A 15,023-nucleotide genomic window follows, 5' to 3' on the forward strand; every position below is an offset into this window, starting at 1 on the left:
CACCCGATATCTTATTGTTTTGAGAAATAAACATGTTACAATGACAATTATATCCTTGATACATTGGCAGCCAGAAATACTAAGAAAAGGTTATGGGTAGAGGACCAATAACAATAAAATAAAAATAAAACAAAGCCCACAGCTTGTCAACACAAACAAGTTAACAAAATAATACATATTATGACAGGTTTCAAGGCAGATAATGATGACGGGAGGAATGAGCGTTAAATCCATCTAGTCACTTACTTTCAGCCTTGTCTGTTTTTCTTCTTTTTTTTTTAATAGAAGGTAAGGTAAAATCTTGTTACATGAAAGACACCACCCCCATGCCTGTGTAAGGCAAAACCATGGAGAAATACAGCAATAAGGGAAAACAGAGAGAAGTCAAACAGTAGATGCTATACAAACATTTCTCTCTCAGCAACATAAAAACTTTAGGAAAGCAAACTTCTTAACAGCTAAGCACCAGGAAGTAATCTTGCAAATTATCTTGCAAAGGATCTCATCTTCCTTTGGGGATTTGGCTTTGAAAATCCTATTGTTCCTCTCAGACCATAGTACCCACATCACCACAGCTGGAATCAGGTCCCACACTATTCTTCTTCGGCTGCTGAGGCTCCTAATTCTCCAGGAGGATAGCAGTTAGCAGAGCTGGGATAGAGCCTGGCTGTACCCAGGATAAACCAACAGCTCAAATAAAATGCAACCAAATTCTTTAAGAGAGACTGCAGCAGATGTTGTTCAGAAAACAAAAAAGGAGTGCAGTGGATAAAAAGATGGTCAGCTGTCTCCAGTGAACCTCCACAGAACACATGCCTGGGATCTTGAATTTGGATTCCTCTTCTGATCAGGTCATCTTTGGTAAGACTTTCGCCCAAGGCAAGGAACCAGATCAGAAAGGAAACTTTTGAGGCCAGTGTGACTGCTCCAAATTAAGCCAAGAGGAGCAAATGCCGAGCTACTTGTCTAACTTTCAGCTTTGTAGAGATGGCTGAATGGTTCCAAGGGCATTTGTCTTTGTAGTTAGACTGATTGACTGTCACCTATTAACAATAAAGGGGCTTTATTTTAATAGTACCATTCTAATACTTGAGTTGATGAGGGTGTGGAATCCAACTCTGATTCTCACCCATTCATGCCAATACCTCCTTTCTTCTTCTTCACACAAAACACCGTAAGTCACAAATTGGTATTAGAGCCCTCAAAATTGTATTGTGCTAGCATGCTTCCTGAAGGACTACTGACATCAGTGACCATACAGATGGCATCAGCAGGTGTACAGCCAACTTGTTACCTCGTCACCAGATTAACTTTTCTTTAGGTGGCATTTTATAACACCTTTCAGACCTCTGAAGTCTGAAAACATTGCTTTTCAGACACCAGACGTGTTTGGGTGTGTGTTTGAATAGAGGTCTTTTCAGATCTGAACTAATAAGACACAGGCCAGGCACTGAACACAGCCAGACGCGTTTCAGACCTGGCCAAAAGACCAAAATATCCTCAACATTTTTCGAAATGACATATTATGACCCCATTTAAACCCGATCAAAGCTTATTCAATTTGCTGCTCTAGTAGAAAAGTGCTGAAATAAAAAATCTATAAAAGAAAAGAATATTTCTTGAAGAAGAGAAGAAAGGAGAAAGAGAAGAGAAGAGATTTGAGAGAAAAGAGAGCAATAATGCTGGCTGCCTTCTCACTATCATTTATAGTTTAAAATAATAGAGTACAAAGACCAATATGCCCTTATAGGGTGGCTAACACATAAAACAGCATAAAACATTTAAAATAACTACTCAAAAAGGACCCAACAAGAGTGTTATGGTCCCCACTTCCTATCTAAACAATAAATAATCAAAAATTGCTACTATAGACTACACAATTTGTCCAAAACCTCTACACTCCCCCTGAAGTTGGGAGTAAATGTCACACATTCCTAACTTGCGTAGATTGTATTCAAGCTTGTTCTTTGCAACCCCTTTGGTGAAGACATCAGCCAACTGTAGTTTAGAGGAGACATAAGGCAAGCAGACTTCTCCAGTTGTCACCCTTTCTCTTATAAAGTGCCTGTCAACCTCAATGTGTTTAGTCTTGTCATGCTGAATTGAATTGTGGGCAATATTGATTGTAGCTTGGTTGTCACAATATAACATCATGGACTCCTCAACTTTTATTCCAATCTTACTCAGTAGAGATCTCACCCAAAGTAGTTTTGAAACACCATAAGCCATAGATCTATATTCAGCCTCTGCACTTGATCTAGCCACAATTAACTGTTTTTTACTCTTCCAAGAGACCAAGTTTCCTCCCACAAAGGTGCATACCTTTGATGTAGATCCCCTATCGTCTAAGCAACTTGCCCAATCTGCACCTATGTAGGACTCCAACTTTAAATTTTCATGGTTTGAGAAAAGAATCCCTCTGCCAAGATGCTTCTTCAGGTATGCAAGTATCCATCCTCTCAATGGTTTCCCCGTGTTGAACCCGAGGCACATACATATACTGACCCATAACACTAACAACACTCTTGTTGGGTCCTTCTCATAGTATTCTCTTGCATTATCTGATCTGAAGACTTTAGTTCTCACTCCAAATTGTGTGAGAACCATTTGGTAGAACTGTCGCACCAAAATGGGTACTTCATCACGTGATCTTATCAAATATATCTAAGAATACCATGTATGATCATCCACAAACAAGAGAAAATAGTGGTAACCACCCATGGAAAAAATGTGAAAAGGACCCCATACATCAGTGTGAACAATATCAAAAGCAAATGAACTTTTATTACTTGGTTTAAAAGAATATCTACAATGCTTTCCCAGCTGACAACTTTCACATTCCAAACTAGACAACTGAACAGACTCAAACAACTTTGGAAACAAAAACAATTATGCTAGAGCATAATCTAACTCACTGACTTTGATCCATCCACTACTACTGCTGCTACTAACATGATGGCTCTGATGTCTCGAAATCTCATCCAGAAGGTAGACTCCATTCACCTCACGACCACTCCCAATCGTCCTCTTTGATTCCAGACCCTGTAAAACACAATTACCAAGAAAAAAGGTCACTAAATAGTTCAAACTTTTTATTAGAGAGCTTATTGAAAGAAGATTAGTGTGGAGTTTAGGGACATGTGAGACAGAGGATAAAGTAATGTCATTAGTCACTCTAACTGTCCCTTTCCTAGCAATGAAAATATGGGAAACATCTGCTGTAGAGACTCTATCTCTACCAGAGCACAGGTAATAAGAACTAAAAAGGGTAGATATATTGGTCATATCTTCAAATGCTCCTGAGTCTATAATCCAGGGAGGTCTCTCCTTACCTGAGGTGGATACATGATTTGCAATTGCATGTGAACTACCTGTATGAGCAAAGGTAGTATGGTTGGCTCATGCATTGTTCTGCCCATCTAAAGAATTAGAACTAGCTGAATCCTTATTCATAAGCTGTTTATACTTTTCCAATTCAGTCCTCACTGTTGCTGCTGCAATGGACTCCATATCAACCTAGGAGAGGGGGTCCTGAAGGGTCTCTTGTAATTACCACATTTGCATTTCCCTTCTTGTTCTTGATCCGAGTTGGTACGAGATGAGGATAAAGCTTCCAACAAGTGTCTCTGGCATGCTTAGTTTTCTTGAAACAGTCACACACCAAGTCCTTCTTGTCCTCCTTCCTAGCCTCACTACTCCCCATGTCTCCATTTCGCTTAGATTTAACTGTACTAACCATAACTGACTGATCAATCCCAAGCTGTCTCAACGTGAATTCCTCCCCAGAGACAAAGGTATAAGCTTGAGAAAGAGTCACACTTTCTCTAGAAAGGAGATGTTGCCTAGCAATGTCAAATTCAGGGTTCAACCCAGCCAAGAGCACAAAAACGCTATTTTCAGCATGGAGAAATAGGTGGCAAGAGGTCTATCTCCCTGTTTTGTACTAATCACTTGATTCCCTAACTGATAGGCTCTAGCTACATTTTGCTTCTAGGAATAAGTTTCAGTCACTCAATCCCAAATCTCCTTTGCAGTATTAGCCCACAAAAAAATTTACCAATGTGAAGTAACATAGAGTTACACAACCAGGTCATCACCATGTAATTCTCATGTACCCTCCGAGAGGGATCTGTATCAGGTTACTTCTCCTCCCCCAATGATGTACCCCAGTTTCCCACGAGCATCAATGACCATCTTGGTTGATTGTGCCCATTCTAGATAATTTGTACCATCAAATTTCACTGTAATAATAATTCCAGACCCAAAAAATATCACTACTACCTCCAACACCCAAACCCATGTTACCAGTGAACTTCTACTCGGTACTCTAGCTCTCCATTTTACTTCAAACAGTTCAAAAGCAAAAAATAATTAGGTAGAGAGCCTCTAAGATCAAATCAATCTCACACACAAAGGTAACAAACCTTTCTGGAAGAAGAAAACCCTATCCGGAGAGAAATCTCTCTCTTCCCATTGTCTCCCACCGGAGAGAAAAGTGAATCTGCCACTCTAGAAGGCCCAGAAAATTCCAGAAAGCTAACCGCCCCCTATAGAATACCTAGAGAAGTCCAACAATAACTAAGCGCCCAAGATCATATCAAAATTAAAGAGTCCAGCTTGACTAGGACTCTTCCCCGCACTCCAGTTCTTCCTGATTTTGATGCCAAAACATAGATCACCCTCCTGATGACTAGACCACACCAAAAAAAACCAAGAACTGGGCAATCTGAAGTAGATCAATCAGCCATTTATCTCCTCATGCAATCGACTGATCTAGGACTGCATGGAAAAAACTTCAAGAAACCCTAGCCTGGCTTTGATACCAAGTAGAAAAGTGTTGAAATAAAAAATCTGTAAAAGAAATGAATATTTCTTGAAGAAGAGAAGAGAAGAGATTTGAGAGAAAAGAGAGCAATAATGCTGGCCGCCCTCTTCACTATTATTTATAGTCTAAAATAATAAAGAGTACAAAGACCAATATGCCCTTATAGAGCAGCTAACACATAAAACAACATAAAACATTTAAAATAACTACTCAAAAAGGACCCAACAAGAGTGTTGTGGTCCCCACTTCCTATCTAAACAATAAATAATAAAAATCTACTACTATAGACTACACAATTTGTCGAAAACCTCAACAACTCTCGAACGAAGAGGAGACTCACTAGCTCAAAACTCCAGTTGCTTCTTCCTCTCAAATCTCATCCAAGCTTTGCAAGTTATATCGTTCCTCTTAGAAGCGGGAAGCTTCAGGACCACTGTGAAATGCGTCGTTGGTTCCGTCCTCATCATCCTTGATCATACGAGCATAATGTTGGACCGGGCACCAACATGTCGACGCTAATATTGCCAACCACAAAAACATCCCTCATTTCTTCAAAAGAAGAAACCCTAAAGTGCTTTAGAGGTCACAAAGACCAGCATATCACACCATAGAGAATCCAATAGACTATGAATAGAACGGTTCTGCCTCTCAAATCCCATTCTTCCCTCTCACTTGATCCCTCTCTCTCAGTCAATCTCTCTACCTCTTCTCCACTCCCCATCATTGTCGTCATCTCCGCCCCATTCTCTGCCGTTGCAACTGATGTAAAACAGAGCACCACTAGCATCAAAGCAACTACTCCATTTCTGCTCCATTGCTAATTATTAAATATTTTTCATTGCTTCATGGAATTTATTTGTAATTTTGAATATTATTTTAATTTTTAATAACTTATTTTAAATTTTAAATTATTTATATTTTTTTATTTGTATTAATTATTAAATATTTTAATTTTTATTAATTATTAACTATTTTATTACTTTTTAAGATATTATTTTGCTAATTATTACTTTTTCATTGCTTCATGGAATTTATTTGTATTTTTCAATATTATGTTGATAATAATAAATTATAATTTTTATTCATATTAAAAATTAAATATTCTATTATTTTTATTTTTTATTCGTATTAATTATTAAGTATTTTATGAAATAGTGCAAACTGAACTCAAAATTACCAAATAGTTTGTTCTATTCTAGGGGTAAAACAGTAAAATCAAGCAATTTCAGATGAGTTGATCCAACACAAAAACCTTATCTATTCAGAGCCTCTAAAAAGTATAAAGGCATCTATGCTGCTTTTCAGATTTCAGACATAATATCTTTTTAACTTTTCAGATTTATCAAATGCCATTCATGAATTACTACCATGTACTTGGCAAACAACATACAACAAACTATGCCCTCCTACAAATGCCTAGTTAGCTCATCCAAACAAACATCTGATAACAACTAGTTATAAGAAAGTAGAGACCTAAGGAACCTCAATTACCATTTTCATTTATTCCTATATTGAACCTTAAGTGAAATTCGGAAATAACCAAAAGTGCCCCTAAAATTATAACCACTGGTGCAATCAAATTATAATTTTTTTCCCAAAATCCAAAATGTTATTTTTTGGATTGGTAAAAGGATTGGCACATTTTGAAATGTTGGAATTCTGAGGGAAAGATGGTAAAATTATCATAGATCTCAAAAAGATCTTCCAGCAAGTTAAAGAGATAATCAATAATCCAACAGAAAATGAAAAACTCATGCTCATTAGAAGGTTGGAAAGATAGCAAATCTAATTACCGTTTTCCCATTGCAAATAAACAATGATTATTCCAATTGCAGATTTTTGGAGTATTTGCAAAGCACAGAATAAACAGACATTTGAATCTCTAATGAGAATATGTAAGGAGATTTACTCATACTTCATGGATGTGACTTCAATTTCCGGAAAAAAAAATAAGGGCATGAGAACCCCCTCCCCCCCCCCCTCCCAAAAAAAAAAAAAAAGTACCAGACATCAAGTATGAAACAGAGTAACCACCATAAGAAGGCCTTGAAATACATGCAAAAAATATTAACGAACCACTAGTGCCATAATCAAACTTGAGTTTTGCATTCACTAATAACCCCTCACTGCAAATAGCAACTCGTTAGGGTTAGGTGGGATTTACAGATCATTTGGTCACAAATGTTTACCCACTCCATGAAATCTCCCTATCAACCTCCCTTCTAATAATATTTTATGGTACAGTACAACCATAAAAGAAAAAGAAATATTTTTCATCAGCAGAGATGAAAGAATCATAAATAAACAAATAATTGAGAACCAACCATATAAAGATGTAGACCTTAAGATTCAAAATAAAAAAAACTATCCTAGAGGATCTAAATAAAAAGAATTTAATTTACTTAAGAAAATAATTGTCAATGACATTGATATAGACAAGTGAAGTATATGGTGTACATGACAGAAAAAGCAATTTAGGAATTAAATCATTTCCTATAGCATGATTGCAGAACCAAACAGCTAGAGGAAAGGTTGTATACTTAAGCATTAGTTTCAAGAAGAGCAGAGACAGTGATACTGTTAAGAGAGTGGTTGTTGAATTGTTTCATTTAGTTGCCACTTTAGTTTATTTACAATTTTACATCTGGGCTATATGTCTTTTTCTTTTTATTATTTAAATGGGGGCAGAATTGTAATCTTTCTATTGGCTATTGGATTATAAATAGGGGTGTGGCTAATTGGGAGACTAGTTTTCTCTCCAATTGGTACTTGGTAGTTTTATTTTTCTCTAAAACCTGCTGTTCTCTTCTTCCTCTTGCTTTCTTATTTCTGAGTACCATGTACAGAACTTTGTGTAGATACTTGATCTACCCAAAGGTCAAAGGGCAGAAAATATTAACTTCTTGGGAAATTCTATAAATCTAGTTTCACTTTTAAGGTATGGTACAAATGCAAGTGGTATGTTTTAATATTAATGGATTTTGTCTGGAAATGCATTTTGTTATTCATGCATGCATGGACTCCCCTAAATGGATGATGTCTCTGACTCTCTATTTGGGACACATCTCAGAGTCAGACACTCCATTGATTCTTGAGGACACTTCTATGTAACATTTCCTATCTCCTAGCTTATTTGACATAAATGAACAGCTAATGTACAAGAGGAATGCCAATTTTCATATTAAACATTACATGGTAACAAAAGCAACATTTTTTTAAAGGTATATAATATTAGAATTAAAAAAAAAAACATCAATAGTATATATTTTTCCATAACATGTGTATAAGTCCATGTTTTCTCATCTTGCCAAGTCAGACACTTGGACACATGTCAGATTCCAACTCCATTGTCAGTTTCCATGCAACAATAACATATCTCCATCCTCATTTTCTTGATATGCCCCTGGGGTTCTCTCCACACATTTTGTCACTAGCAAGTGGAAGGATGTCCAATTAAAGTGATGGACTACTGAGGTTGTCCTACATTGACTAATCTTATCTATGATAGACTAAAATTATGCATAAAGCTGATGAGATGGGCTAAAGGATTTGATGACCAAAAACCAATTAAATAAATCAAATTCAAGAAAACCCAACTCCTAACAGGGATGCTGAAAAAGAAACCCATGAATCAGTGCAAAAATTCATTCACAAGAAGTCATAGAAGATATTGGTTGAAAGGTCAACCAATGGAAAGCATGACAAAGAAGGACCCCTCTGTGTACTAAAATACAGTAATAACCAATAATTATCACAACTACGTAAGGATGGTCCTTACAGTGCATTCATTACAATTCTGGAGATTTATCTACAATAGATTAACCTTATTATTTTTGCAAATAATATGGACCTAATAAATAATACATTCTTACTGACCCATTAATCTTATAATTTAATATTATAAGCAATCAGAATCTCAGGTTTGATGGGTTATATCATGAAGTACTTCTCCATCTCTATCAAAGAATAACATTTCCTATAAGTTCAAAAGTCTATACCTATTAAACTTCAATTCATCATAAGCTTCATGAATACGATAAACCAACTTGAAAGGGGGAAGAAAAGATGAAGGTTTTGACAATGAAATGAAAGGTCAACAAATGAACCAGCATATAAGTGGTAAAAAACAAACTGGTTAATAAAGGAAAAGAAATGCAAGACAATTCAAAATCATTACACAAGGGAAGGATGGTAGGATAAATCCAAGATATACTACAAGAAAAGGAACAAATAAGTAAATGCTTAAGTCACCAAGGTATGCATCAATTCAAAAAAACAAAATTACAGCTATCAAGTTATGTATATGTTCTGAAATGATTACCTTGATTTTAAGTAAAACATGCTTATCATCCTAACTATGAGAGACCATAATCTAGTTTCCACACAACCAACATCTTCAATTGCTTCCTGCATGTTGCTTGTAGAAAGACAGGCTCTAGAATGTGCTTTAGTTTCAGCATAGATTCTTTCATATGGTTTATTGAAGTTGAAACTGACCTCCTTAGACAGAGAATTAAAATTACAGGACCTATTCTGTAGGATCAAAAAGGCAGTTATTGAAAGTCATTAGCAAGATGAGAAAATAGACATTTTGAAATGAAAAGGACAACACTAAACAACACAACAAGTAGACAAAAATTTACCTTCTCAAACAGTAAAATCAGGTTATTCCAGGCATCAGGGAAAGGCTCCTTAACAGCCAGACTTCTTACACAATGATACAGTGCTAGGAACTCATCACTAACATATATTGCCAGTACAGCAAACTGAGAGTAACATTTATAAAAATGGTGAACCCATCTTACAAGAAGTAAATATAACAATAAAAACAACATTGTCTGAAGGGGAAAGAAACTTAAATGTCTCAAGGAAGATGACAAAATATCAACAGTATGTGAATTGAATGAAAAAGAACTGACAAAAAAATACCTGATTATGTGGGTTTCCACTATCTGGCCAAATCATAGATGCATTTAAGTAGTGGGTGGCTGCAATTGACCAATCACGTTTTTGATCATCTTGATTTCCACAAAGTTCCCTGTATCGAGCAAGGTCCCCGAGATAGATCAAACAACGGTGGCATGAAAATCTGCATCTGCAAATTTGTGTCGACTCCACAGAACTGGAAGAACAACCTTCATTGGAGTAAAAAAGTTCCTTTGGAAGTCCATAGCTTCTTTTGATTTTTGTGATCAAATCTTGGTAAAATTCAGTAGCTTCTGACAGGAATAACCTAAACCCTTCCATGAGTTTATCGCTGCTATGTTTTTCAATAGCAACATTTTGTGGTGCCACCGAGTTGATAGTTTCTGCATTGACAGAACTTTGCAGTATTCTATTACGATATTCATCAATATGCTTATAGTGAACCCGCCACAGAGAATATTCAATATCTTGAAGCTCTGCCAGTTCATGGTCAGTCAAGATGATTTTCTCATAGATAGAGCGCACTCTATGGTATAATACCCGAACATCAGGGTGCAACAGACCCTTTGAATGGATCGATGTCCATAATTGTTTTTCTGCATCAACAGCCTAAAGAAAAAGTTTTCAAAATCAGATACCATATAGATCCTCTTACAAATTTAAAAGACAAATTCTATCACATAACATGGGAAAGTCATGACCAGTTTTAACTTCAGGAATCACCTCAACAATAAGATTAATAGTTCCATTTTCATCATTGTGAGGACTTGTTGCATTAACATGCATTGAAGTCATTAAGTAGATGAACCTGTTCAGTGGAACCTTGTAGACCTAACATGCAACGTTGAAGTGGCTTCTGCAGCACAGTTACTTCTTCAAACACAGATCATAGGATCAATTCAATCTACTCATTGATGATGAGGAAAGAATGCTGAATCCAGAGAGAACCAATCAACTATTCTGCATTTCAGTCTGAAGATGATCTACCAAAAAGAGACAAATGTTAGTCAATGATGTCATTCATCAAAAAATAAAAGATCATGAACTAAAAAAAGATCTGAAAATTTTTGCATGACTTGGTGATAATGTTGAATGATATCTCAAAAGTATTAGATGCCACATGCAGACATGCTCCAGCCACACATGGAAAGCATTAAAAGTTGTGTGTGCATTCATTACTATGAATGTTGGAAAACAAATTCTGAATTATAACAGAAACTTCGATTAACATCCAAAGACATTATGTGTGTTCAAAAATATCACAGTTTTGAGCAGCATAAGTTAGCCCTGATTTTTTGGTAAGTTATCCCTCTCTTTTAGAAGATGCTACCTACTTTTTTCTATTTTGTATACATAGAATATCAAAGAAGCAACTCTTCTGGTATGGCTAGATGGCTACAGTAGCAGCCTCCTATGCCTTGATCACGGGACACCAGGAAATGTATGGGCCAAGTTCACAAATAATAACACATTAGACTCCATATAATGCTACTGATGTTCAGTATTCAAGGCATTAGTAGCCACTATGGAAAGAAGTTTACATTACAGTCACATTGGTATGCCTCATGTACGAATTACATAATTTAAATCATATGCCAACAAAAATCATTTAGAAAAAGAAAAGACTAAACTATGTGAAAAAATCAACCTTTCCTTCACAGTGAAGGATTATCATTTCTTTTGCAACACTTGGCGTCAAGCTGATGAATAGATACCAATCCTGCTGATCTTGTTTATAATGACTATTTAAATCACCTCAATTAGTGTAATTTTTAGTAGGTTGGCCTTTAAACCTTGTATAAGGAGTAAAATTTCTTCTCATCTGTAGCCCTTCCTCCTCCCAAAATGATGGAAGGCCATCATTTGTATAACTCTCCGATAAGACAAATATGTGGACAAGATATGAAACGTAAGCTAGTTATCATAAAACATCTGCCAAGCTGTCTGATTTACAACTTCAACTTTTTTTTATGAATTTCCAACATCAACCTCACAAAGGAGCCTTTTCAGCTACATCGACCTCACAAAGGAGCCTTTTCAGCTATGCTGACTTATAAGCTAGATGTACCACAAATCTCAACCCTTTCTCTGGCTTCAACCTTCCAAACATAGAATGTATCTTAATCTACTTATGTTGAAGTGCTCTAGTGATCCAGTTTCTTTTCCTCGTGCTTCATAGAATCATAGTTATTATTAGATTTGTTGTAATTGGAAAAATGAGTAACCTGTCCATGTTGAAATCGGTTATTTGTTAACTTTCCAAGACAGTGCGGAGTCAAGTAATTGTATGCCTCAAGTGCATGTTTTCTAAGACCTTCACAAATGGTAGATATGCACTTAACTCAAATTGTTCTAATTGATAAGAAATGGTTCTTGGAGTGAAATTGTTAGATAAGAAACTCGAGAGCCATGTGAGCCAATTCTGCAGTTCAAGGAAGAGTTGCATTGCCGAAAATAAGAAAACTATATTACAGACATTTTACTTGGGAAGCTTTCCATATTTATTAATAGAGTATCTATCATTTATTCCAGTAACCTGAAATTAAAAGGTCCAGTTTGCTGCAACATTCGCAACCCAACTAAAGCCCAATTCATCGAAAGACTCTAATACAAATGAATTGTACTCGACAACGTAGCACTTAAAAGCAGCAAGAATAGCTTTCAGAATTAATAACGCAACCTTATAGAACATTAATCAAAACCAGCCAAAGGGATAAAACACAGAAAGAAGCACTGTGGAGAGCAAATACCGAGAGTACCCAGTTCAACAATTCAACCAACAGCCATGAACTTCTCTACTAAAAGAACTATAAATTAAAAACACAAAGACCCTAGAAAACAAAACCTTTAAAAAGACCCAGATCAAAGAAACAGCTAAATTATTACCTAATATAAATAAATAAACGGAACCTAGTAATAATATACCTGAACGCAGTGCCTTCTGGGCTTCTAGGCTTCAAGAACACAAGAATTCTCGAAAACCCACATCAGGGATGATAATTCAAACTACACCTAGTGATGCCTGATCTTAAAAGCAATAAGTTAATAGCTTCCCCACCTCCGTTTTCACTTTTCAGCTTCAGAGTCCCAAGCTCCAAACTCCAGCCAACAAAAGAAGACTAGTACACACTGCACAGACAGAGAGAGGAGAAGATAGACTCGGCGTGAAGAAATGGAGTTGCCTAAAAAATACAGATTGGGCCAGGGACGCTACCTTGCTGTGAGATGGACAAAAGAAAAGGTGACGGATGAGGAGGGGATTGAAGACTATCTACCCTTGTTTGTCGGGCGAGAGACGATCGTGTAAACTGTAAAGCGACATCCATCGGACGATGACTTACGCGGACATCATCCCTTGTGTTTTAAGCTAGTAATCTCATCTACCCTCATCTCTCTCTCTATTCCAATTTTTTAGTACAGAGAGAAGGTGATTCGATGCTTCTCTATACACCGTTGAAGTTACATCGTAACTGTTTCGTCCGTATTGATGATGTTAGCTTTGTCTCCGAATTGTACGGCCCCCCGTGATTCTTGGTTTCGGGGATTGGGGGCTCGTGGCCCCATCGCATGGGAATTATTTTTTGCGTTTTGTCTTTGGTGGGTTGGTGGCTGTTTGGGCCCGGGCCGATATTTTTGAACCTGGACCAGATGGCAGACGTGGTGTTGGATAAGATTGGAAATGTCCAGCCCGGGCCTACCAAGCGTCTGATCTTGATCAACCGTGTGAAATCCTTTGCCTGGATGGGTCGGAAATTCAACGGTGGGTCCCACGAGTCAGCATGGACCACATTTTTAAATTCTGGAATTGGCGTGGGTGGGGAAACTTCATAATTGATGTTGATACAAAGCAGATTTTTTTTCTTTTTGCTTGTTTTGCGGCTTCTAGAAACAGAATTCCATATAGTTTTTGACGGAAAATACCTAAAATTATGTAAATACATGTGGTTAGTAGGGCAGTATTTCCAAACCGCCGTAGATCCGGATGTTCGAACTGTCACCTGGTTATAATTTCGAGTCCGACTTTTTTAAAACCTATAATTCTTTATAGAAAGACCATTGATTTGCGTAATATTCATTCGACCCCGGGTTACAAAGATTAAAAGATATTGAAAATTTTTAGAATTTGTTGCTGTCTAAGATGGGTGGAGGGCAACAAAGTTAATTTCGTTTCCGAGTCGAGTGATGGCCGAAGAGTCTGAGGTTTATTGTGGCCGAGGGTTGACAGGTTAGACCTGTTAGACCTGTGAAAGAGACTCCAACGATCAAATTAATTGAGTCAGAGACTCCAACGATCAAATTAATTTGAGGGTAATAGGAGGTGAACGAGGCTTGAGTAAGGAATGGCTATAAGCGGCCACACAAGTAGCTGGAGAGTTCTTAGTAGTACAAAGTCTAGGTGTCTACCTTGAGAGGGTTACCCCCTATTTATACTTGAGGTCGTCTGGAGGTAGGTGTGCTTGGACGGTCAGGATGCAGTTCGGTCCTGAGGAGCACGGCCATCCGAAGCCACCGCGCCATTGGCCCTGCATCGTGTGCCGACCTCTATTTTGCATGCACCCTTATTGGGTCCACCTTGAGCGTTGTCATCTACCACACGCGTGCGTGCTATTGGTCTGGGCCATGTGCGTCTACATCATTTGCCCCCCACTCTCGAGGTTGTGGTGGAGGTCTAAGCTAAGAACCTCGGCTTTGGGCGAAGAGAGTGCGTCATCTTTACTGGGAGGCATCGATGGGCCTTGCTGATGAGGGCCTCGGCCTCAGCCAAAGAGGGTGCCTTGTCTTAACTGAGAGGCACTGGTGGGCCTTCCTTGTCAAGGGCCTTAGCCTCGGCTTCGACTTCGGCTTGTTGAGGATGCACTTAGTATTGGTTGCAGTGGTGTCGACTTGGTCTTCTCTCTTCCTTCCAAGGAATGTCGTGGAGCCTTCTGCTTTGCGGAGGCCTCGGCCTCGGCCTCTAAGAGTTCAGGCATGTATCAGTTGTGGGTGTGAGGCAGACTTGCCCCTATCTTGTACTCTGATGGGCCCAGTCAAACCTGTGAGAGGCATCGGCTTCGGTCGATGATTGCCGAGGATGACACTTGGTGACGGGTGGTCATGCATTAGTTGTGAGTAAGACGGGTCTGACTAGTGGCAGACCGTGAGCCGTGTGGGGGGCGGGCTCATGGTCAGGACCATGCACGGGATGGGTTGTTGTGTTGTGTTCGTAAACAAGACGGGCACCAGGCCTACTAGGTTGCGCTGCTTCCAGTTCAGGATCGTTGGGCGAAGTAGA

At 38.0% G+C, this 15,023-nt stretch overlaps 1 protein-coding gene across 8 annotated transcripts in view; it reads right to left on the reverse strand.

Annotated features, from left to right (window-relative positions):
• Positions 1-13,137, reverse strand: part of LOC104608200 (Telomerase activating protein Est1) — a 54,610-nt gene extending 41,473 nt beyond the window's left edge. For 2 of the 8 annotated variants that reach the window (XM_010274114.3, XM_088894290.1), the window contains exons 1-5: positions 12,677-13,134; positions 10,475-10,734; positions 9,755-10,360; positions 9,469-9,591; positions 9,147-9,358 (exon numbers count right to left, since the gene is read on the reverse strand). In XM_010274114.3, the coding sequence (XP_010272416.1) occupies positions 9,147-9,358; positions 9,469-9,591; positions 9,755-10,360; positions 10,475-10,546 (1,013 nt within the window). In that variant the 5' untranslated portion in view covers positions 10,547-10,734; positions 12,677-13,134. Of the gene's footprint in view, positions 1-9,146; positions 9,359-9,468; positions 9,592-9,754; positions 10,361-10,474; positions 10,735-12,676 lie in introns of all 8 variants that reach the window. The other 6 variants (XM_088894294.1, XM_010274117.3, XM_088894291.1 and 3 more) reach the window with 6 other exon arrangements.
• Positions 13,138-15,023: the final 1,886 nt, after the last annotated feature.

The sequence above is a fragment of the Nelumbo nucifera genome, chromosome 1, assembly GCF_055504915.1.
Source record: "Nelumbo nucifera cultivar China Antique chromosome 1, China Antique-T2T, whole genome shotgun sequence".
Classification (NCBI taxonomy): Eukaryota; Viridiplantae; Streptophyta; class Magnoliopsida; order Proteales; family Nelumbonaceae; genus Nelumbo; species Nelumbo nucifera.